Source organism: Venturia canescens, chromosome 1, assembly GCF_019457755.1.
Source record: "Venturia canescens isolate UGA chromosome 1, ASM1945775v1, whole genome shotgun sequence".
NCBI lineage: Eukaryota > Metazoa > Arthropoda > Insecta > Hymenoptera > Ichneumonidae > Venturia > Venturia canescens.
Window position 1 is genome coordinate 4,149,803 of NC_057421.1, and position 24,943 is coordinate 4,174,745.

At 43.1% G+C, this 24,943-nt stretch overlaps 1 protein-coding gene across 3 annotated transcripts in view; it reads right to left on the minus strand.

Annotated features, from left to right (window-relative positions):
* lilli (lilliputian) overlaps nt 1-24,943 on the minus strand; it is a 172,804-nt gene that overhangs the window by 146,576 nt on the left and 1,285 nt on the right. For all 3 annotated transcript variants that reach the window (XM_043410523.1, XM_043410524.1, XM_043410525.1), the window contains exon 2: nt 23,193-24,391. In XM_043410523.1, coding sequence (XP_043266458.1) covers nt 23,193-23,254 — 62 coding nt within the window. In that variant the 5' untranslated portion in view covers nt 23,255-24,391. The remainder of the gene's footprint in view (nt 1-23,192; nt 24,392-24,943) is intronic.

Below are 24,943 nucleotides of genomic sequence, written 5' to 3' on the forward strand. Positions count from 1 at the left end.
AACGAAGATGGCGAGTCGCTGGGAGCATTCAACCAAAATAAGCGAGAATAAATTCATTTCTCGAGTAAGAAAATCGATTGAAGTATTTCGCAAAAATCACTCCACACGTTCGTGGACTCGAACAAATATTGTGTGGCTCGAAACAAATTCCGTTTCCGACAATCACAACACTCGGCTCGAATCGGGCAACAGAATATTTCCGAGATAACCGTTGTTTATGACATGGAAATGCTGAAACAAGTTATCGGTCGAACTAACGAAGTTTTGGTGCAGCTAAACGAGAATTCACGTTGAGTCACACCGCGTTCGCAGTCAACTCGACAAAAGAAATTTAAGCAAATATTGGTTTGAGCAACCGAGGAAAAAGGAAATGCGAGTTTTCATTTAGTCGTCGCACTCAGCTTCGACGAGTAAATTGAATCATCAGCAAGGAATTTTCGAGATTAAGTTATTCGACAGAAAATCGTTGGATTTTCCGCCCAACAAAATGAACGAATCGCTTCTTTCAGTACAAACGAATCCAAATAATCCCAGTAAGTGTACAGACAATCGACTGATTCTTGACGCTAGAATAGCGAGGGAGAATAACTTCCTCGAACATCACCGGAGATTTCGGAATTCCGATGATAATAAGTGACCGACCCATCGGACAATTAATCTCTTTTGAGTTACGAGGCCGAGAGACATTTCGAGGCAATCCGATATCGTCATCAATCTCCAAAGTTCGCACTGATCAGAGGACGAGCAAACATTCCTCCTGTGATATAATGCGTCGATACTTAATTGAAAGTTAATGGGTAACACGTGTGGCCGCGGGAAACAGGAAGAGAAAAGGAAGAGTGTGAGGGAGCGAGAAAGAGGGGAGACTCCGATGATCGCGGGGGCGAGCAAAACGTGACGGACGAGAAAACGATGCACGACGATACGAGCGCGTGGCGGAAGGTCATAAAAATCAAGTATTTCATACGCGGCATCGAGAAACATCAAGCAAAAGCGATGAAAAAAATTACTCCGAAATCAACTGACAATAGAACTCGTTACTGAGATGCGTATCAAGGCAAAACAACATTCACTGTTGCCGTTCACTCACACATAAAAAATATTAAAACCCCTTTCAAAGTATAAGCCCTGCTTTAGAAAGTCGAAAAAATCGATATTTTCGGGAATGTTTTTAGGATAGACGGAAATAACTCACCGTATAGCGAACTTTTTGGTATAGTTTCGAGGATATTTCAAGAGTACAAAAACATTTTTTCCATGTGAGAAATAACATGGTTTATGCGCAAAGTCTGATTGTCGAAGTTTCTCAGCTGCGCACGATTTGGAGATGGTAATTACTGTCTGCAACGAAAATTCCAATTTTTATTACATTTTCATATATTTTCCTTCCGTACGAACCTATAAAAACCCAGAAAAATTGCGAAATTCTATATTTTTAGTGAATTTGAAAAAAAAACGCTTCCAAAGAAGAATATCGCTTCAACGTGCTGTATAGAATATAGAATTTCCCAATTTTCTCGGGTTTTTATAGGTTCGCGTGGAAGAGAAATATATGAAAATGGAAAGAAAAATTGGAATTTTTGTTGCAGACAATAATTACGATCACCACATTCTACGCAGCTGAGAAGCTTCGACAATCAGACTTTGCGCATAAACCATGTAAAAGTGAGTATTTCTCACGTTGAAAAAATGTTTTTGTACTTTATCCTCGAAACCAGCATACCGAAAAGTTCGCTGTAGTGAGTTGTTTCCGTCCATCCTAAAAACATTTCCGAAAACAATCGATTTTTGACTTTTCCAAAGCAGGATCAAAACGTTGTCCGTTCGAGATGTTTAATGGAAACGAGTACTACTTTATCAGTGGTCGTTAACAATGGGATCGCCGATAAACAGATGGAGATAAGGGGAGCGATGCGCTGATAAAAGTACCGCGCATCCCCGACGTTCGTATAGGAACGAAGAAAAACAGAGACTTTGGAGGGGAGAGCCGGAAGAAAGAAACGAGGAGGGAGGAGGATGAGAATTGCGAGAAAGAGCGGGCGCTTCGACGGAGTTGGTGAAACGCAAATCGACGGGCGATCGAGTGCGGTAGAGCCGCGATAAAATCGCAGCCATCTGGCGAGGACACGGTCAAGTGCAGTATCCGAGGATACATGAAATCGGAGCGTCGTTTTGCGTCGGTTATACTGCGCGTGCATGCGTTTTCAATGAAACTGGTTAAGAGGAATCGAATTGAGAGGCTCTATGCTTGACGAAAAAAACGGAAGATGACCGGCGCGGTGAGAAAAGAGAAAAGACGACGGCGATGGGTCTCCGGAACAGAAAATATGTCCAATGAGACGAATCTTTGACTCGGGAACAGAATTTCTCTGAATTATCGTGAAAACGAGAACAAAAGCGGGGCACGAAGAAACCGCAGTCGCGGCGGAGGATTCGTAAGTATCCCGCGATCCGTGCGTGCTCACCGGAGCTCGATATCTACGCGTCTATAATAATGGGAACGACATTATTTTGTACAATGAAATTTGAAGCGAGGAAGAGCGTAAAGGCGAATTGATCGTGCGATATTGTATTTCGAATGATTAAACATACGCCCTTTCGTCTTCAACTCCTCGACACAGTGATACACGTGCCTCAACGCATATTCCGCGTGTATACATAGAGAGCACGTCTCCGCGGTTCATTGGCCAGGCAACTTGTCGCCTTGAAGGCAATCGCATGCCCCGAGAAAGACCGAGAAAGAGCACACTCGCGCTGTGTGCGCACTCTTGCAAACTCGCGCCACGGCACTTTTCGCATTCCAATGGACTCGCTCGCGATCGCACGTACGTACGAGTATACGGGCGTTAATGCACGCGCGAGTTAGCGAGCGTCTCTGGTAGGCCTTATTTTCCTTGCGTACGAAGCTATCCGTGTGTTTATCTTACGAGTATGCAAAGCACCTTTTTGTATATCGAACCACAAGCATTTGTGCTTGATACGTAAGATGGATTTCCCATGGTAATTGGCCGTGTTTACGCCCCGGGGCGGTGCGGTCTCGAAATAAAGGGCGATTAGGAGACTCGATTGTCTCGAAACGGCATCCCAATCTGGAGAATTAAAAATTTTGGTTTCTCGCCTGAAGAATGACGGAGAACCCGCGTAGACGATCTCGGCACCGATTCGTTCGGCAGAGTATCACCGAAGCCGTAGTTCCACTCCCCCTTTCCATTATCTTTCCGTTCCCATTAATCGTCGGTTCAAATGATCCGATTAATTGTAATCTCGTGGAATTCCGCTTGGACAGATCCCCGGAGGAAGCAGGCACAGAACGAACGGCGATGATCGTATCGGCGTTGACCAGGGGTCAGAGCAGCATCAGATTTGCGAGCGAATCGAGGAGGAGAGAGACGAGTTTTTCAACGCGGGGAGCCTGGTCCACATTTTTTAATGGTTCGCGAGTGGTGCGCGCATCGACTTTGACACAGTGCGTAGTCGCAAAGTCAATTGTTTACACGGAATTGTGCAAGTGCGTGTACGTACGTAACGTAACGCGTGAAACGTCGACGATGAGAGGACGGTCGGTGGCGTCGACCCGTCGGCGTCACCGAACTTTCCTGTCCTTCTCTCGCTCAATGGCACACACGCGCGCTCGCCCAATCTCCGCGTCTCCGCCCGTCCGTATTTTGCCTCATCTCGTTCTCCATCTCTCTCGAACTTTCTCGCGTCGTCGCGACAAGGTGCCGGCACCGTCGGCGTCAACGTCGACGCGGGTGGTGCTGACGGGCCAGAAGAGCGAACGGGAGGCAGAGAGGGAGCGAGCGAGATTGCGAGGACAAAACTAGGCAGGGAAGTAGTATATCCGCAGTCGCGAGGGCTTCGTTAATCGACTCACCTTCCCCGAATGACAATTGAGACTCTCCTCTCTCGCTCCGTTCCTTCCAGCACCGATTATAGACGAAGACGAAACGAGGGGTTGACTGCTCGCAGTATACGACGAAAGGTTCGAACGCGAAGGGCGCCAGACACGCTCCGCTTGCATGCGAACGAGCCAAAGAAATGTGGGACACGAGCACGCTGAACGAGGGCTCGAGTAACAGCCCGCAAAGCAGCCAGTTCCGCTTAATACGCGCTTCGTTACGACCACGAAATTTGTAGGCACTTGTTAAGCCTTGATCATGCGCTAAAGGAGCTTCTCGACACCGACGAGGATCCATCCCCGTTTGGAAACCGCGACGTATCAATGGGCGTGATGAATTTCATGTCATTAGCGCGCCTGTAAACGATGCCAAGTGTGCCTGCGGGTTCTAGCTTCCTCGGAACGATGCTTAAAAAAGGGGGGACCTTTGAATCGAGTATTCGGAAAAATTTGCATTCGCAATGAACATTTTGAAGGCGCGTTTTGATGCACCTTTTAAAAGAGCCGCTATAAATTCATTCGGAACTAAAACAAGTTTATTCGTGCGCGCTTGTATTGACCACGGAGAGAAAACGTCCCTTTTCTCGATTAGCATTAATTCCGCCTACGAGCGAGGCCGACTCGAGCACGACGCTTCGTGACCTTGACCCCCGTCCCGACCCAGTTTCGACAACTGCGACATCGGGCGATAAATTTGACCCAATTACCGCTAATTATCAAGTAATAAGAGCTAAGTAAACATAGAAAACGAAGAAGAAAAGCTCATTAAAAATGCGCTTTCCTATGTAGATACGCGATCGATGGAATGGCCAAACGGTCACGCGCTCCACCGATGAATTAAGAATCGCCGAGCCTCCTCGACGAGAACTCGGCTCGCGGGACTCCCACGACCATTAATCGCGAACTCGAGCTCTAAACCGACTTAGAATAAATGTCAAAGAATTTCGAGACCCCGATCAATCAAGTATCACCGCGGAACCCTCGTTGCACCGGGCGAAATGAAAAAACTCGAGATAATTCATCATCGCGCCCCACACGCACCAACTATAACAATAATTCTAACATGAAAATCTCGAGCGTTAATGAAAATTTAATATGACCGATGCGATCAAGCTTCGGGAAACTTGTCAACGGTGCATTCGTAGAGTGCCAAATACTGGCACTTCCGGGAGAATGTTGGAGCTCGTACGCGCGTTGCCGCAGTGCTCGAAGCAACCGGTCGGTGCATCCAACGAGTCGAAATGGGCCGAGCTGACTCTCCGCGTCGTTGTCGCCGTGGACAAGCGTTTGCATCTATACCTATACGAGAATAATAAGTGGCCCGATTTGATCCTATACACTAGCTGTTACGAAAGTGTGCGTTATCCTCGTTCTTGGGACTGGTGATATATCTACGTAGGAGCAGCGAACATACGCGCGAGTCTCGCGAAAACTTTCACTATGAGAGAGCGCGCGGAGGGAGCTTTTGGAGGTAGGAATACGACGTAAACAAAACGAGCGTGCACGTGACGCCTTTATTGCGTCGCTTATTTCGCAGTTACGAGGGGCTCGAGACGCCGCCGACTCGAATCTTTTCGCTCTGTGGAGCAGCTTCTCCCCCCCGCTGTCATTTAGTACGTCTTGTAGTATTATCTCCGAGACACACCCTGCCAAATTGATTCATCCCTTCGAATGAGTTATGCTGTTATAACTTTCAATTCGAGTTGAATAATATCGCTACGGTTGAATCCGACTTTGGCTTTTCTTATTCAACTCGAACCCGCAGCATTGTCCTCGCGATTACACTGAAACGACGATATTGTTGATCGAGACAAACTCGATTTGCCTCGAGGAAAGTACTCGGCTCGAAGAGGACGAGGAAATATTTTGTAGGCGAGACTGTAAATGATTCGTCGCACAGCATCGATGCTTTGGAGCACCCAAACAAATTCGTATTGAAGCAACAAAATGTCGTTGAAACAAACAAATGTTTATTCAGAAACTTAAAAGCAGGGATGAGCGAATAAGTAGTGATTCGAGTATCCTTGGAGTAATTTGGCTTCGACGGTACGGTTCGATTGATTAATCGATGAAAAATCCGTGAGCCAATTAAGCGAAATAATTATTGGATCAACCAAAATGTCCTCCAACCTCCAAGATTCGGTTGAATGAACGAAAGTCTCTTCTCGATGCGCGCGTAAAGCAATTTGACACTCTTATTTTTGTGACCGCATGCCGAGTAAATTCCTGTGAAATTTCATACGTTCTCGGGTCATTGTCGCAGAAGCTGTGACACACTCGGTCTGGCTGCTAAGAGCTAAATAATAATCGCGCATAGGGAGAAGATTCGTGAGCGAAAAGTACATAAACTGCAGTTTATTCATCGCACTACTGGTCGTCCACAGATCTCTTTGGTCTGCAGATATCGCGACCTCGACGTTAATGTTCTCGCCGCGGTGAAGGCGGACGCGAGCGGGTCCCTCTCGCGAGAAGAACACTCGAACAACTCTTTCTCCTTCGCCTCTCCCGCTGACTGTGCCTGCGTTACTCAGGCCGCGGTATTTCCGTCGGCGGCAAACCAAAATACCAACTCGTCCCGTTAATTTATTGTGGAAGCGAGGCTTAAATTTAGCCGAGTTTCCGACGAACCCGAAGCCACGGGGAGATCGAGTGGAGACGACGCCAATCAGCGATCGCGCTCGCACCGCAGATATTTCCTCTCGCGACGATAAATACCAAGGAATTAAGGAGCAAAAGTGAGAAAAACCTAATTAACGTGTCACCGGCCTTGCCGACCTTGGCGACCGTTCCTCAAATAAGCGGTATCGACCGAAACACCAAAAATATGCGCTAAAAACGATAACAAAACGGAATAAGCATACACTCGTTGGACAGCTAGCGTTCGAATGGGGCGAACAAATCTGAGATTTTTATTTCCGAACAAACGTCGAAGCACGCGAATAAAACGCATTCTGCGATGTAGATCGGATGCGGAAAGAAGAAAAAGGCATCGGAGGATCGTGCGTGAAAAAAGAGAGCCGGGGCAGAGCGCTCATAAAGCAGTTGATGTTCTGCCGCACGGTGAGAAAAAAATATTCGTTGAACGGAACAAGCTCCGTTCCTCTCAAACGAAATATTTCGTCCGGCGCACCGACAACAAAATGTTTCTCACATAAAACAGCGTGGTTTGTGAATGCTGAAACTCTTCGCGAACCAGCACAGTTTTGGTGCGACTAAACAAATTTGTGTGAGGCTAAACAAACTCACCGACCGATCACCGTTTAGGCAATTTTATAATTCAGATCCAAATACACGTTCGTGTACGCCTACACGGAGAAAATGAGGCTGAACACTTTTATTGCAGCATCAATTCGAAGAGCAGTAATAAGAATTGTTTGATCCTTTTATTCAAATGACTCAAGAGTCTTTTTCCTTACAGGCACAGCAAAAAATGTTTTCAGTCACTTGAAATGTTTGTATTATGTAAAGGTGCTCAGGCAAGCCTGAAAAAAAAGACTAAATTTATGGTAAAATGTCACACGTATTCGGCGTATATCCGTGTATTTATCATAGAATTTACTATTATGCTGACAATGAAGATTTGTGATTTAGTTCTTATCAGTAAGTGCTAGTCTGACATGACGAATAACACTCGAAAACGATACGAACTATAATTCGCACGTGCCTCACTTTTTGCTATTCACATAAAGCTGTTTGGAGTTTTCAAGGGACGAAAAATATGAGAAAATTCAAAAAATACTATGCTGTTTGTAATCGTTGGCAAAATACTTTGAAAATTCTTGAAAAATTTATATTTCTCACAATGCAAAACGCATTCGTCTTCCCCGTGATATGCGCGAGCCAATAAATAATTCAGATTGTTCGAAAAAAGTCACTTGGCTTCAGCGATCTGGTTAATTAAGAAAAGTTTTTATGATTGGGTTGAGTAAACGCTATTTTTTTATTCCCATTCGCCATCCATGCATTTTCGCAATCCCTTGATTTTCCTATACACTCGCAACACGAAAACGAAAACGAAAAAGCTGCTCCCCCCACCGGAAACTTGGATGTGCGTACTTGAACGCCGAGTTAAAAAAATGGCTGAAAATGATGCCCGGTAATGCTGGATCGGCGTCGATTCGCTGCCGCATCTCCCGATTACACATTCGCGCTGTATAATCAATCTGCAAGTATAATAACGGCTAACGATTACATGGATGACCGGTCCGTATAACGATCAGCTGGGAAAATAGTAAATCAGAAATAAATGTAGAGCGCGAAAGATGAAAAAAGGGTTTAATTAGTGAGGGTGAACGCAGCAGTGGTCCCTGCGAAGCGCAGTGTGTCACAATTTATGAGTATTTGTACAAGCGCGCGTGTACACTCGACGTCTCTGTTGCTCTCGTGTCACGCTCGTCCCTCGCTCTTCGCCTCGGCTTCGGTGAGATTCCCACGGACCTTTAGCCGCGATGCTGGTGTTGCTGGTGCTGCTGCTGGCTCTGCCTACTTGGCGTTGAAGCAACCTAACGGTAACTCTTATGTATCCGCAGGATTGTGTGACGTCAGAGCACACCGCCGAGAGAGAATCGATCACAACGGTTAACGCAGAGAGGATTCTCGCGAGGCGTGAGCGAAATTGTTGGCCCAGGAATTCATTCCTGCGCAATGCTCCCGTATCAGGTGGGCATTTATTTACATACGTTCATAAAAGTATATTTGCAACAATCTTACGGATATTCCATTCGGTCGATTTGCTCGAAGTACCGCTATGAAAACCTCGCAGCGAAGCAGCTACCAAAATCATATTTTATTGCCAATTAAATAGTCTCTGCTTCCGTGGCATTTGTACACACGAATTCCGATAGAAAATTTTTCTTTCCGCAATTTCTTAAATTACATGCTCGTGACTCGGAACGACACCGCTTTCTTGTAATCCACTTTTAATGATTTCCTACGTCTTGTAGACGCGCGTACACATTGATTGAGCCCTCGGGGCCTCGTACGCGATCGATCGCACAAACGTTTTTCACTAGAGCGAAATCATGAAATGTTATTTCAATGAAAACCATCGGTAATCATTGATTTTTATAATGCTTCTTTTTTCTGTACATTCCTGACATTCTCAATGTTGAGAAAAAGTTGGAAGTTTCAAACTCGATTCGCTCGGCCCGAAGTGCTCGACACCGCAAAACAGAGATGTTTTTTAAGGCCTTACGTACGTACAGAATTTTCAAAAAATCTATTTTTTTTACGGATTATTATTCTCTATAGTTTTAGGCGTATTTCTGTGAAAGTTGATTGTAAAAATTCTTTATGGATCGAAAGTTATTAAAGAAAACGTATGACTGCCCATCGAGTTTTTAATATTTTTTGATGCTTTTTTTTAACATTTCAAATTGTTTTCTCTACAGTCTGTCGAGTCGGATTTTTGATATCGTGATGAAAAAAATTCCATAAACTTGATTAAAGCGTGACATTTGTGACACTTTTTTTAAACTGCCGTAAATCGCTAAATTTTTCGAATTTCAAAAATCCTTTTTTTTCATAGTGCTTCGGGAAATGTGATTTTTTATGTTGTAATTTTAAAAAAAAAAAATGAAATAAGCTTTTTTACAAAGTTTAGATAAACAACGTATAAAAATTATTTTTATTAACTTTTATTGCTATTCCTTCTAAAAACAGTTTTTCTTTTAGCGCGTTTTAGGCACTGTTGGACGCATGTAAGGCGTTAAACGAAAATACTTTTTCGTCGACTTTGAAAAAAGTGGAGAAAATATTAATTAAAATACTTTCAAGTTTCACGTTTTCACAGTTATTATTCCGAGGATTCATCATTTCTATGACAAACGTACGAAAACTGAACTCCTGAAAATTCGAGTAAACTCGATTCCTCGTGGAATTTGGAGGCTCCAATTTCCCATGAATTCACAAATCGACGCGACTGTCATTGAGAGCAAAACTGTGACGAAATTTGGAAGCCCAGTGTATAAATAGCGATCACGGTCGTCACCTGTGGCACTCGTGCGATAACGAAACATATGCGTGACCTTGTTAACGACTGACATTCGCTGATTGGGACTCGTACTTTTCGGTGTATAACTTCGAGAAGCTGTTGCCTGACGAGCGAGTAAAATATGAATGTAAACCGAAGCAGGAAGAGCAAATATTTCGGCTAACTGCAGAAAGTGAAAAAAAGTCGTTGAAGAAGAGTCCCAAAGGCCCCATCAATCGATAATAAAAAACCTGATTTTCAGTGCATCAGGAGCCATCGCGATGAAAAATCGTCACAGAAACATAACACCGGATTTCCAAGCATGCTCAAGTTTCAAATAATCGAGTACACAGAAGCTCCGTCGATCTTACGAAACGAATGTCATCACCGATGGAAATATAAATCGAGCAATCTTATTTGAACGAGGTGCGATAACCGAATCCACATTCCTCGTCATTAATTAGCAACGATGCAATAACGGATGGGAAACCCGATGCAAGTCATCACCTTTTAGCATCATCGGGCGATAACGCGTCTTTTAAACGGCGAAAAACCAATGAAAAATCTCCGATTGGGAGAGAAAAGCCTGGAAACGAGAAAGAAAAGCAAACGAGATTAACGCGTTATCGGGAACTGAATCTCGTGTGCGTTCGGACACGAGTGCATCGAGATTCAAAGTGCATCGACACCGCATCGCGTTGCATATGCGCTCCTCCATCGATGGGTTTAAAGACGCACGTGGTTCCATGCATAATAGAGTTTCTGCTGAGTACTTTGCGTTTACAGCGTCCCTCTCTCTCCTTCTCTCATTTTCTTGTATAAATATCGAGTGTTGTGGCGGCAGGAGAACAAGAAAGAGAGGAAAAGAGAGAGAGAGAGAGGCTCGCGGCCAGTGGACTTGAAGGGGCGTTCACACGGAGGCTGAAGCGTCCGCGTATACGCCGCGATTATGAGCCCCGACTTTTTGTTCCTTTGCGCTCAAGATTTCCAGGTTTTTCATCTTTAGCTATCCTATGCTTTTTCCTTTTTCTCCTTCGAATGTACATAGATATGTGTGTACGTGCGAACGAGGCCAGCGCGCCTTCGACGACGCTCCGAAGCTCTCCTCCGCCGTTTCTGTTGTAACTTTCACCTGCGTACGATCGTTCGTACACTCGCACGTTAACGGATATCATCGAGATAGGTATGTTGGTGAGATACGGAGGCCGGAACGCTTATTAACTTGCGTGCCTCGCAGTCGCGTCTGCCAACGAGGCTACAGCGTAAAAAATGTGATCCTTTGTTCATCCTTACGTTTAAGCCTCGCGTGTATCGCCGCTGTTCGAGTGAACGTCATTGGAACGCGACGAATGCTCTCGTTATTAATTAATATCGCAAATTCCTCAAATCGCTAGAATCCCGCAGATTTAACGTGCCTCAAAGACGTCAAAATCCAAAAGTGCTCACGGCACGAGCTGCTTCGTGGCACGCCTCGTCCGTGGAAGCTGCGACCTTATTTTCGATCTTATTTTTCATGGCAAACGAAATAATTCATATTTTCCGAATGAAATTTAACCGATGTCAGGATGCACCGGCACGTTCGGACGACGAGAAAAATATTTATTAATTTTCCCGCAAACGCGAGCTCTGACGTCAAAATGCGCCGTAAGTTTCCGCGTTGTATTTATTACGATATTTGTATTTATACGGATACTGAGGAAAGTGTCTTGAACGATAATCGAGCGTCGACCCACGCTGGGAAAATAAAGCGTAATGAAACAGCAAGAAAATCGAGAGAACGAACGTGCCAAACGCGCGAAAATGAGAGACTGCGCGGAGGCTCGTACGATTCGATTTATTACGCGCCATCTCATCGCTGCTCCGGACGTGATTTCTTTTCGTTCGAGACAATCGATTAGCTCGGGTCAGAGGAAACTCGAAACAAGTGGATTATTCGGCTGTGCACTCATTTTCTAACGCCGCTTTCTCCGGCTCGAATCCTCCAAACCGAACTTATCACGCACGATTTTCGGACCTCCGAAAATCATCAATCAACGCACCTGAATTAGAATTTCATTAAAAATCCAGACAAATGCACACAACCGTCAAAGGTGCGTCTTGCAGGAACATAAATTTGTGATTCAACTAAATTTGTTGTTGGATCAACGAATTGTCGAGCGAAACGAAAATTCAGTTGATTCGAGCACTCGATTCGTTGACTCTCGTGCGGGTGCTTCCCGCTGCGTCAAAACTGTCCTTACATCAACGTAAGTTTCGCTGAATCACCAAATTTCATTTGTTCGCCTTGATTAATCGATCCAACCGCTCGAAATCCAACAACGAAAAATTTGGACGAAAAAATCAGGAGAATTTGAAGTGCAAAAAAAAGAGAGAAAAAGAGCAAGCACGGCTGAAGGGAAGTTCGTACATGCGATGTGCTCATCGGCAAAGTACCGATCGCTGCAAGCAAGAGAATAGTCGCCCGAGGAGGATGGGTATTTTAAAAAGTAACATAAGATGTAACATGTAATATGGGGGCTTTGTAGAAACGTTGTGGACGATGCCAAAGCTCGTGCCAACAGCGCAGTTAGAAATCCGTCGGTGAAAGTGTTGGCTCCGAGAGCACACGGGCACTCGACACGGTATCGGAGCTAGCCTAAGCAGCAGCGAGTATTAAACGAGCATGAAGCAGTAGCAGATTTCGTATATGCACACCAAACTGGATATATATTTTATCGATGTTGTAGAGAATAATCGGGAACGACCTCTCCGAAGGTGTTCGGGAAATCTGGCTGAGCTCTCGGAGCACGTATCCGCACGCGTGGCGATTATGCAGGGAATACCAAGAGAGGCTCGGGACGAATTTTCATGCAGCAAAGTACGCTTTTCGCACGTGGGAAAACCTTCGAGTAGTCTTAACCGAGGAAAACAATTTCGATTGAGTTGACGCATCGTTTAAATCGATAAAAAAACAAAGGCTCGTTTGATCATCGATTTTTTCAAATGCTCGAGCATCCTAACTGCAGTCGATACTTTAGTAATATTATTTTTTTATTATCAACTGATTTTCTATTCGTTTTTGTTTTCTCTTTTTTCAGGTTTAAAATTGAATTTATTAATTTATAATTTGGGATTAAAAATTTGGAGAAATGAAATTGCAGTTTTATTTTCTTCACGCTTCCAGATTGCGGCGGCAAACTGACGTGAAAACTCTTTGTGATAAAAACTTTCTATCACGGGCTCCCAAGCGGAAGAGAATTCTCAGGGCGGGTATAGAACGCGAAAAAATCGTTGAAAAAAGGGAGTGCAACGGGCCAAAGGTATTTCAGTGGAGAGAAAAGTGCGTCAGACGCGTAATTTATAGTTGAGAAGAACGTGAAATAAAAATTGATTTCATCGAGTGGTCTACGTGACAAAGTTATTGGCTGCTGAAGCGTCGGTGAGCCTGCGATCGCGTCAACAATTCGAGCATCATAGAGTCGTGTACGAGAATTTAATCCGAGTCGAGTCAAGAATAGATTCGTTGAAGAAATGCTCCCTTTTCCTCTTTGTCTTCCGATGCTTATCGGAGCGCGCGCGCGCGTGCGAAAAGTTCCAAGAATAATAGCGCACGAGCATAGCGAAATAAGGCGGTCGAAACATCGTGTTATCTTTCCCTCGGCGAGTGGACTTTATCGCGGGATCGATTCTTGTTTCGTCGTCCCAAGAGAAAACTCTCTCGAAGTCAATGAAATCTTATCGGTATTCGAAGATAGTGAGATGAATTAAGCGAATTGATGGAGGACACTCGCGATGATACAAAAATGATCGGAAACCCGCGAGCCCCGATGACGATTTTCGATATCACAAAAGTGGATGAAGAAGCGATGAGGAAATGCTGAAAAATTCGTACAAGCAAACCGTTGGATCGATCGGAGTTTGGTCTTTCGCCGAGGTTATAACGAACCGACGTAATTTCTTCGTTTTTCACCGGTCCCCAGCATCCACACCGTCTCTTCCTCATCCCTCGAGACGTCTTCTCTTGCTCCTTTGGCTTTCGGGTTAGTCTCCCTGCCGACTCGCGGAGAGCACTTGTTATAAGCGCGTGAAAGAGCCGTATAGGACGTCCTTTCGTTCGGTCTAACTTTGCTTATACTCCAAAGCTCAATATACACCGTTTCTACGGCAATATGTCTGTGTAGATCGGAGAACTCTGTCGCGGTGCTTGGTAGTCGAGACGATAATGAGAGAAAAAGCTCGAAAACTCGCCCGGGGAGGTTGGCGGAGTGAAAAAAACGAGAGAATCAGAGAATTGAAGAGAAAATGTGGAGGAGAAAAAGAGACGAGAGAGAGAGAGAGAGAGAACGAAAAAAGGGGTTGGTTGGCAAAACCTATGGCGATCCCGCGGACTCGGAGCGTTCGTTTCTCAGAGCGCACCCTTCGCAACGTGCTCCGGCATAATATACGTTTATATACGAGTTTATATAACAGCTATATGCGATTATATTAACGAAAAAATGTCGGGACAAACGCGCTCGCGAATGCGTGGGCTCGTTAGTCACGAAGAATAGCGTCAAATGCTTGACGAGTTGTGCATTACTGATGGAGCGGTGACGACGCGACGATTTCATTCCTCCCTCGCGATGCCATTACGCCATTAAAGAAGCGTCGTTAACCCCCCTCGCTTCGTTCTACAACGTTCCCCCCCAAAAATCCACGGAGTTAAACGCTGCTAACGAGAAAGAGAGCAAAAGGGAAGATCCCATCGAGACACTCGCGGCAAAAAACAATCGCTACGAACCAATAGCGGAGAACAAAGATTCTCTTTTGCTCTCCGCGATATCGAACCACCAACCTATAGTTTTTCCATCCCTCGCTCTTTTCATTCTCTTATTAGACATTTCCCCAGTCTTTCAATGAGAACGGAGGAACCGAAAAATCGTGGGTATTACATCAACCTTTCGATCTTCGGCCCAATGAAAAATGCATTCCGAAAAAACGAGGTTGAACGACATTGAACGGCTTTTATTCTGTCGAAGAACGTCCCAAATTACATCGTCGAACGAATAAAACTGTTTTTTTTTGCAATTCGACGAAATCTGATCGCAGCGCTCAAAAAAAATGATTCGAGATGACAATGTAATGGGAAATGATTTCCCTCCGAATCTAATCGACCCTTCCGCCCGCGTTTGCCCGCAATGGAAAATCTCAGCCCGTCAATGGTAAAGATCGACGAAAGATTGCCTCGAAATAGCAACACAGTTTCAACGAAACAAAAAATTCAAAATCCCCCCCGCCGCTCGATAATTTCTGTCCTCAGGAGGAAATGAGGCAATTTGTTTTCGTCCGAATTGCTGGCATCGACCGAAGCAAGTTAATAAATGAAAACTGGCTATGCCCGAGGCAATTTTTTCAATGTTCGAGTGCGTCAATTCGACATAACGTAACGTAATGTAAGGATCGAGTAACCGGCTACGAAGCCCCGAGCGCTGCGATTTTCGTACAGGCTCCGACCCTGTCCCACATTTATATCATACCGCGGTGGGTACACACCTAATAACGAGCACGCGGGCGCGGATATCGAGGCTCGACAGTCGTATGGACGTAATTCTATTGCAGCGAGAAAAGAAATGTTGATCGGAACGAATTCCCTTTATCTCGAGCAAAGCGTTCAGCTCGATACGGGCAACTAGATATTCTTGAGATAAGACTCAACGATTTGTGAATACTGAAACGAGGATTGGTCGTACGAGCGAAGCTTGAACAGCTCGTCGAATTCGCGCGGTGAAGCAAAGACACATGGGCGCAATATTTTCATTCGTTTATTCAAAGATTTTTCATTGAGCGAATTTGATCGTTGAGATTCAAATGAATATTTATCGGAGCAGGTAAAAAAATTTGCGGGATTCAATGAATTATCGAGTCGTTCATCGATCCATCGACAATTCTCCGTGTACGATGGGCAGATGTGCGCACATTTCGAAGGCGGTGGATTCAAGCGTTTTTCGAAGCGCGCAGGATCGAAAAGTGTAACGTGTGTGCGTATGGAAGTTCGGAAAACAGGCCACTCGCGTACGAAGCTCGGTAATTTGGTTGTTATTTTTGTTTCCTCGTTTCCAGCGGAGCAAGCGAGCCGAGCGCGAAATGCTCCTGGCTGCTGGAGAGAGGTCAAACGTCGACCTAGTAAAGCGAGAACCTCCTTTGCGGTTGGGCAGCCTGCGAATCTTGCACACGACAAGTTGCTACTTGGACGAGGACAAATTTGAATTGACGAGAGAGAAAAGAGTCGCCGACGCGCCGGTGAAACGCGAATTTCGAAAGATTAAACTCTACCGCGAGAGGATGAAAAAAGGCGACGCATGAAAATGTCGCCGATGTCCCCGAGGCCCGGAGACTCGCCGCCGCGGATCGTTAGATCGTTCCGATTTTCTCAGGGTTCCGTAATCCTGGGTGGCCTTTGCGCGAGACTTTCAACGATCGACAATCCTCATGAATGTTTCCGGATTCTTAGCGCAGCCGGCGGAGCTCAAAATAAAAAAGCGGCAACCTTCGCGAAGAGATTGTACGAACACGCTTCACGATGCGGGGGGACGCCAATTTTTATCGAAGCGGAGTCAAGCCTCATTCGATTCTCGCGCCGCGCCGTTTTAACAAAGCTATGCTTGGATCATGTCGATCAACGGACTTTCCCACCGAGCTCATCGACGCGCATAAATATCGATCGTAACGAGCTATCGAACTGTGGACATTTCCAGGGGAGGTAACGATGCGCAAAAACGTCATAATTTCACGAAATTCCAACGATTTCGATTCAACTTGCTCCGGGATTGAAATAAAAAAAAAAAAAGCGATGGCCATCATCTTGATACGTAGACGCAAAGAAAAGAGAGAGGAACATTCACCGAGCGACGGAGAGTTCTTGGAAAGTTTGATTTCGAGTATCGAGGTCGACGGATCGAATGCTTTAGCAACGCTCAAACAAAGTGAGAAAGATGAAAGAAGAGAGAGAAAGAGAGGGAACGTTTCACTTTTCGAGATCGCATACGTTTATACAGAAAAAATGTCTGTGTCCGTACAGAATACACGTATGACGCGTGTACGAGGCGAAAAGAGATTCGACGATCGATCTGCTGCACGTGGAGTGAGGAACGAAGAGGAAAAAATGGGTAAAGGCCACCGCTTGTCTCGAGAAAGGTGGACCTCACTCTACTACAGCAAAACTACACAATCCCCGCCGAACCAGGCTTCGTTCGCGACCTCCTCGTCTCGCCTCCATTTTCCCTCAAGTTGGAATAAAAATTCCCCACAAATTTGCACCTCCGAGGTGTGAATTCGGAGTCGATCGTTCGATTTGCCCGTCTCGCAATTTTCCCGACTTGCGCGGTACTAAAAATTCGGCAAAACGGACAGAAGCCTCGAATACTTCGCAATCCAAAATCATGCAACCGGTTATAAATCACAAACTCAACTTATGGCAATTTATGCTAATCAACTCCGAAGGTGATACCAGGAAAGAAATAAATTCCGAGATTTTATCCTCCTTTCGAAACTCGCATCGTTTCCGTCCAATGTAAATACTTTTTGACACTTTTTCATCACGAAATTTTACAAAGTTCACCAACTTCCCTCAATCATTAAATCGCAACATTTTCAAAGTAGACTCTCGACACATTCGATCGACTTTCGGTGCCCGGTTTTTTCACGAACCCAAAAAACTCTGGGAAAACGAATAGAAAACATCGATTCGTTGACGCGCAGCAACAATTTTTAGCGCCGTTGCAAGCCTGAGTCGAACCAATCCGCAAACCGGAAATTCAAGTGCTAACTGCGGTTCAACGCGACAATTTGACTGTGAGATAATGAAATTTCTCAAAATCAAAATTTGGCCACCGCTCATCGGTGATCCGAGGGCCAAAGTTCAACGAAAAACGACGAATACTTTATTCGGACTAGCGTGAACGATACGAAACGTTGCGACACATTGTTCGATCATTTGTTCGCGACGCGATCGAGACGAAACAATAGAAGGAAAAAACCAATGAAACTACGACACACAATCCGGCATCGGACGATTACACTTTTTGTACGCTAGAAAAAAATGTTTCTTTTCGTCCAACAAAATCCTCTTTGGTTGGACGAAATCACAATCGAATCGACCATTTTTCAATTTTTTAAATAACGCGATAAACGTGCATCGTGAGTTTGATGTGCACGAGCGTGCATTTTGTCACTTGGTTTTCCTTCGTAACGAGGCAACGTTGGGCTTCTCGTCAATTACTCGCGTATTATGTGCGGAAGCGTTGACTCACGTTGACGTCGGCAAAATCTTGTAACATAATAAGATTTTTCGCTGGGACGACGAAGAGGAAAAAAACTTTTTCTGCCGTCGCGTCCTAGAATCTTGACGATTTTCGTCGTAAAGGAAAATCCAATTTTTCGAGCACCTAAATGAAAACATTTTTGAAAATGGAAACAATCTGATACATCGAAAGTGACAAATTAATGAAAATTGTTAGATTTTCAAAATGTTTACAGAAGAATCAGAATTATTCGAATCGTGTTTCAAGCGTGAGGTCACAACTCGATGTTTTTTCAAGATCTCCTCGTAAAGGAGCAGCTGGAATTCCGATCGGAGATGAAAATCGAACTTTTTATTAAGAATGAAAATAGTATTTTGGTCCTTTTCTCCTGCAAGCATTCGAAAATGCTGTCCAAATCGAAAATGCAATTAAAACGAAATCCTGGAGACGTCAAATTTTGCAGGAACAACGAAAAATGGGGCCATTACAATACTCGTTCGTTGCTGGAACAAATGATGCGGTGTTATTTTGGTTGAGACACAAAAAATGAACGTTTTTCGTGGCACGACTCGATCTTCGGGTCAGAAACTTCTTGAAATCGTTCGATTTCTCAATTCTCCAAAGTTTGGAAAATGTTTAGCGAATTTTCTCGAGAAGCGGCTCAAAAGTGACAGAAATAGCTTCGACGCGGCTCGAACGAAGGAATATTTCGTTGGTGCATCCCAACAGAGTGCAAACCTCAAAACGATCGAACCAAAAAGTACTAAGCAATGATATTTTCATGATTCGAGGCATTAAGAAATTTGTCTAAAGTATCGAGCGTGTACTCTCGTCCGAATACTATGCCAACGATGTTGTATAGTCGCGTTCCTAAAAACATCGCACACGCGATTGCGACTCGTTGAACGACACACTGGCCTAGTGACTGGCCGACCCAGCCGAGAGAACGAAAGAGAGAGAGAGAGAAAGAGAGCGAACTAAACGAGCAGCCTCAACATCCAGACGAGAGTTTTATAGTTGTTTAGAAACAGTTCACGATGGCTTGTGGCAGACGCGGAAATTCCTCAACGTCGCTATTATACGTTCATTAATATCATCGTTGATGCTTTGTATTCCCAAACTTCGCAAGCTCATCGCTGATCAGTCTCGTAACAGAGGATCCGGAAGGTTAAACGCAAATGAAATGAGAAAAATTGATCGTGTTCAAGGAAGTTCACGCGAATCTAATGGAAATCGAAAATTCTTAACGAAAATCACATTTTTTTAAGGGCACACTCCTTGTGCGACGATTTGGATTTAATAAAACAGAATTCTCCCAACTTAGAAGAGCCAAAAACGAGAATAAGGAAACACAATGTCTTATTACCGGTGAAAACCATTTCGAAATGGAAAAAGAAAAACACTTGTTTGAGGTCAACGAGTAATAACGACACGAACGGTGGAAGGTTTGACAACACCATGAGCCAGCTGGTTTAAAATACGGATATGCATACATGGCCGTTGTCACATTATGCTTGAGGATTTTACTACAAAAGTATTTCAGCCGCTATCATTATATTAAAAATTGATCAATCTCAACAAATAAGTTACACATAATTTCAATAATTATGAGAGTAAATTTTATTCGTTTCATTGATCATTAAAAGAGCAAAAAAGTTCAGTTGCTTTTTTGAATAACAAGTAACACATGGTTTTCCTTTCATGGACCCGAATATTCTACAAATAACTGATTTTAAATGACAGTAAAGTAAAAGTGCATGAGAATTGATTGGCAAAATTTCAGGTCATGTTATCGAACATTTAATAAAGAAACGTTATAAAACGTCATAAAAAATGTGTGCGAAAACCCGACCTATTTTTTGATGGAATTAAAAAATGAATAATTAATATCTCTTCAACGCGTTAAGCTACAGAGTTCGAAGAGGTCGCGCAATCGAAAGAAAAAAAAAATCAAAAATATGTCAACTTATAATATTCTCCGAAATGCTATAGTTAATTAATTATTAAAGAAACAAATTTTGAAAATTTTCGAAAACAATTGGAAACGCTATCGTTCCGGTAAAAAGTCTCTGGCAGCAACTCGTCATAACATAAATATACTTGTCTCAGAGTCGCTGCCGCGACTCTAGATAAAAACTTGAAAAACCGTAAAATTAAAATTTATGCGAGAACTCATGGAGATTCCATTATCACCACATTTATATTAATAATTTATATACCAAATAATTCTAAATTCCCGATACAACTGTCTGACAGAAAACAACTTTGTAAAAATAATGTTTTAAAAAAACATTTAAAAAACTCCCGACTGAAAAATTGTATAGCGTATTTAAAATAAAACCAAGTCGAGAAAAAAATGAATGTTAGAAAAAAACAATATTGTAAAAAAAGGATATGCGTTTCCAGAAAATGATTTTAAACTCTTTTTCTTAAGAAAGTTGCAGTAAACTTTGAAAAGACTGAAATAAAAATAGATTAATAATAAGATAGATAAGAAACCATTTAATACAACTCCCTCGAGATTCGATTTTTATGGTTAATATCGATTGATGGTAGTTAAGTCATTTATAATGAAAATAAAAATTTCAATATAGTAATTGTCGAAGTTGAATGATTGTACAAAGAATGAAGGTGATAATAAAACAAAAAATTTTATCACACAAACAACTAAAATATGTTATAATCATAATGGAGTTTAAGGAGGGTGGCTACCGACGATACAATGTTGCCATGCTAAACCATGTTAAATACATTAAAAATTTCAAAATGATAAGAATTTAATAAAATTTGGTGAACATATTCTTTAGGGCCAAATTTGACAATACAAATTTTTTAAGATTTTTCTTCTGTACAGTTATCGAGTAATTGATCACTAAAGTTCAAGTGTATAAGCATAGCGTTTCCATATATATAGGTATACATTCCGGGCATAAGAAATCTGCTTTAATCCGTAATTACTCGATAACTAAGCAGAAGAAAATTTTGAAAAAAATTGTGTCTTCGCACTTGATGTTGAAGAACATTATCACCAAATTTGATCAATTTCTTATCAATTTGACGAACGTAGCCACCCTCCTTAATATTTGTCAGGAGAAGTCTCTAATTAAATCATTGAGTAAGAGTTGCATTCTCCGTTTCACATGCAGTGTCCACAACAAACAGCATTTTTTTTGCATTCGTGTCGTTAATTCCAGAAATAATTTAGGAAAAAAAACTAATAAAAATCATGCATAATTGTTGTCAAAATTGCACTTCAATAGCGCCATATTTCCGTGGGACACGAGCGCCGCCATCGGTAGTGCGGATCGCTAATAGCTGAGAGCTGAATGAAAGGCGATCCAGAACAGCGTGAAGTAGTCGATAGTCGAATATGATGCGATATATTTAAACTGAGTATAGCGTAAATATCAATTAAAAAGGAAAATATTCAATTAAATTTGCTTTAGAACACTCTCTGCCAGTCACAGAAGGACAAGCACAAAATTGGTTAAGACAACTATCACCGTTTTCGAGAAAACTGGCGACAAAGGAATATCCCCCCACCCACTAATCGCAGTGAAACGCATAACTCCCGTCTTTTGGCCCTGCGGGCAGTCGGAAGTTAAAAAAAATGACAGAAGCAGAAGCTTTTCTTATATATAGCTGCGACTTCTCAGAGATTAGGAATCAGTCCAAATTACGAGTGGCCTAATTTGCGCCACTAAAAAATACGCTCATGCGAAAGGAATACCTTAATAGAATGAGACCGATAAAGGAGACGCGCCAACACTTTCAAAATTGCACTCATCACCGTGACGCTGCATCATCGAGAAATGAGAAGCAACGTTTTTGTTTAACTTTGCTATTTTTCGGGCTCGATTATTGGCAAGATTCGACTTATGACTCATTCACTCGTATTCAAAGTTTAGTTGCATGATCAATATTTCGATGGCATCGATCGGACTCGACTTCATTGAACTTCGATGTCATCGCGCGTTACAATATGGAATGGTCACCTGTCATTGGACACTCGAGTTCCAAACACTTCGATCACGTTCAATTAAGGAACTGTTACGATCCATCATTGCTATGACGCTGAAGTTTGCAGCGTTGGAGTCCAACGAAATGATCTAAAAAAAGCCTCCAATAATTCCAGTAAGTTTTTCAACCTGCACTGATACTTCGTGAAATAAATAATTGGTCAATTACAAATGTTTTTTTCTTCCTTCATTTCGGTGGACCGCAACGTTGCAAACTTCAGCGTCGTTCATCGCTCGTTTCTTTTCGCCCTTTTCATCCACGATTCATCAAATTATTGTGACGCAGTGGCCAACTTTCGAAACTGTGCAAAAACTCGCACAAATTTTCCGTTGACAGCATCTCGAACTAAAGGAACGATTTCTCACTGCACATTATTGGAACTCGATCTTCTATTTTGAGATGCTCACTTGAGTGAAGGTAAATCAAAAATTCTTCGCTCTAAATGAGCTCGATTTAATAGTAACGATGACGTTTGCTCGATTGACAGGCAAGAAAGCATTTCTTATCCACTTTTTCCAACACTCTCTCAATCCCCGACGTACGTGTACGAGTTTTGGGATTCTCAGGCTCAAAAAAGCCTGGAACTTCGAACGAGCAGTGTGCTCTACCGCGAGAATATATTTAAATCGTTTTCATAACCTTCTGAATCCTGTTTCGCACGGAGAAGATGGAAAAAGGAAACAATGGAACGTTCCGTTTCTGCAAATGGATTTCTCCATTTTTCAATCTTCCTAAACGCCCAAAAGTGTCTACAAAGTTTCATTTTAATCCTATTTTCGAGGCCTGAGAGCGGCTCGAACGATGAGAATAAACGTGACAGGCTCTATTTCGAGCGAATACTTTTTATTTGGAAGCTCCAGACGGAACTCGATATAATGACATTTGCGAGCTGGGCGAAAGGCGACACAAGCCAAAAGAAACGTTTCATAATTCACGCGTCACGCGGAAGGATAAAATAAATTTTAAATACTACAAGTGGATGATCGAAAGCAGAGACAAGTGAAAAAAGAAGAAAAAACAACGATGGTGAAGAGGAAAAACTCACCTCGATAATGTGCCCTTGAGCAGTGGATTCCTGTCGTCATAATATCCCGTCGACGAGGGCATCTTCAAGTAATCCAAGGATTTTGCACGGGGCACTTGGCACTCGCACTACGGCACTGCATCACTGTAAACGCGAGAACGATCTCTCTTATGTTTCTCCATTCACCGTCTCCTTGACGAATCCGCCGCTGCCACTTTTCATCCTCTCTTTTTATTCATTCAAAGTATCAATAGAATATTTATTAAACTGATTTCGAAGTTAGCGTACGGAGGAGCGCATCGCAGCAGGGGAAAAAACGTGAAACAGCAATAGTTCGAGTGTTTTCAGCGAAGCTGTCAGAACCGAGAGGTTTCTATGTGGAAGGAAGAGCACTCTGATTCCTCCTCACTTTGCACTCCCAGCAGCGATAAGTTAGATCGACAATAAAATGGGATAATTGAGAGTTATGATTGAGAAAAAACTGGAACGATGTTTCGGCGGAGAGCGTGGAATTGAGAAGAACCGTTGAAGTGTTGAGCCATCGATAAAGTCTTGTCCCGTCCGATGGCCTTCTCTCTCATATCATTCACGGCTCACGACGGTATAAGCGAGAGAGAGTTTCTTCGATAACCCGTTATTGAAATTCACTTTGATACACCGAGAGCCTAAGCCGCCTTCTGCCTTCTCAACACACTCGGGGTATAATAATCGTCCCGATGTCACGTCGAGCACGATATCACCGTCAACAGTACACCGATCGCACACTTCAGCCTCGTTCGAAAGTGATGTTTGTCTTTATTTAATCGTTATTTCCGGCGCTCGCGAAACCTAGCACAGCACGCTGTGGGCTATTGTCGCGAAAGGTCAATCGCTTGCTTATCTCAGCGAGAATCTCCCTTCATGATTCAACCATCTGAGGGCATTCGAAACAAACTTTGTTTACCTGTTTTCGAGGAATTTTTCATTCCCATTTTCGCTCTCCTATCTTATTATACTCTCTTGGCATTTACGGAAGCTGTGATTTCTCTCTGTCAACAGAGCCAACAGCTGACACGGTGCTTCTTCGCAGTTCTCCTCTTTCTCCTCGCAATCTTCCTTCTTCCTTTCTTTTCACCTCCCTCGAAAGCGTCCCTCGTAATCACTTGTCCGAGTTTTTATTTCCTCTCCGTTAGTTACACTTCCCGGCAATTCGATCCATCTTCATCGCGATTTTCCGTTTTCTAAACGCAACATTTGAGAAATCAAAGTATTAGGATCAACGAATTATAACGAGCCTTAATCTTCAGTCGCAAAAGAAATTCCTTGAAATCGCTCAACTTGTGTTCAAACGTAAATATTTGAATAAACTTTTTTTTCATCACGCGGAATGTCCACTGAAACAAAATTAGCTCGCTACAACGAATTTTTTTTCGTATCGTTACATCAAATTGGAAATATTCGAAGGCATGAATAACGAATGTTGTGACAGAAGATCCGTATGCTGAATTTTTCCCAACAATTCGATAACGATGTGATGTAACGCGGCCCCCGAATCATTGATTAAATGTCATAATGAAAATGTCCAAGTGAAAATATGTCGTTTATCGAATACCGAATCGTCGCGGTTACCGAGAATGTTTGGATAAACATCGGAACAATATAACAACGATCGCATTCCAAGTATTCTATTGAGAATAACAGCGTTAAGAGTAACACAATAATAATACTGATTGCACGTCGAAACGTGTCGTAAAAGCAGGAAAAAAATTATTCGATATCAAGTCCAGAGTTCA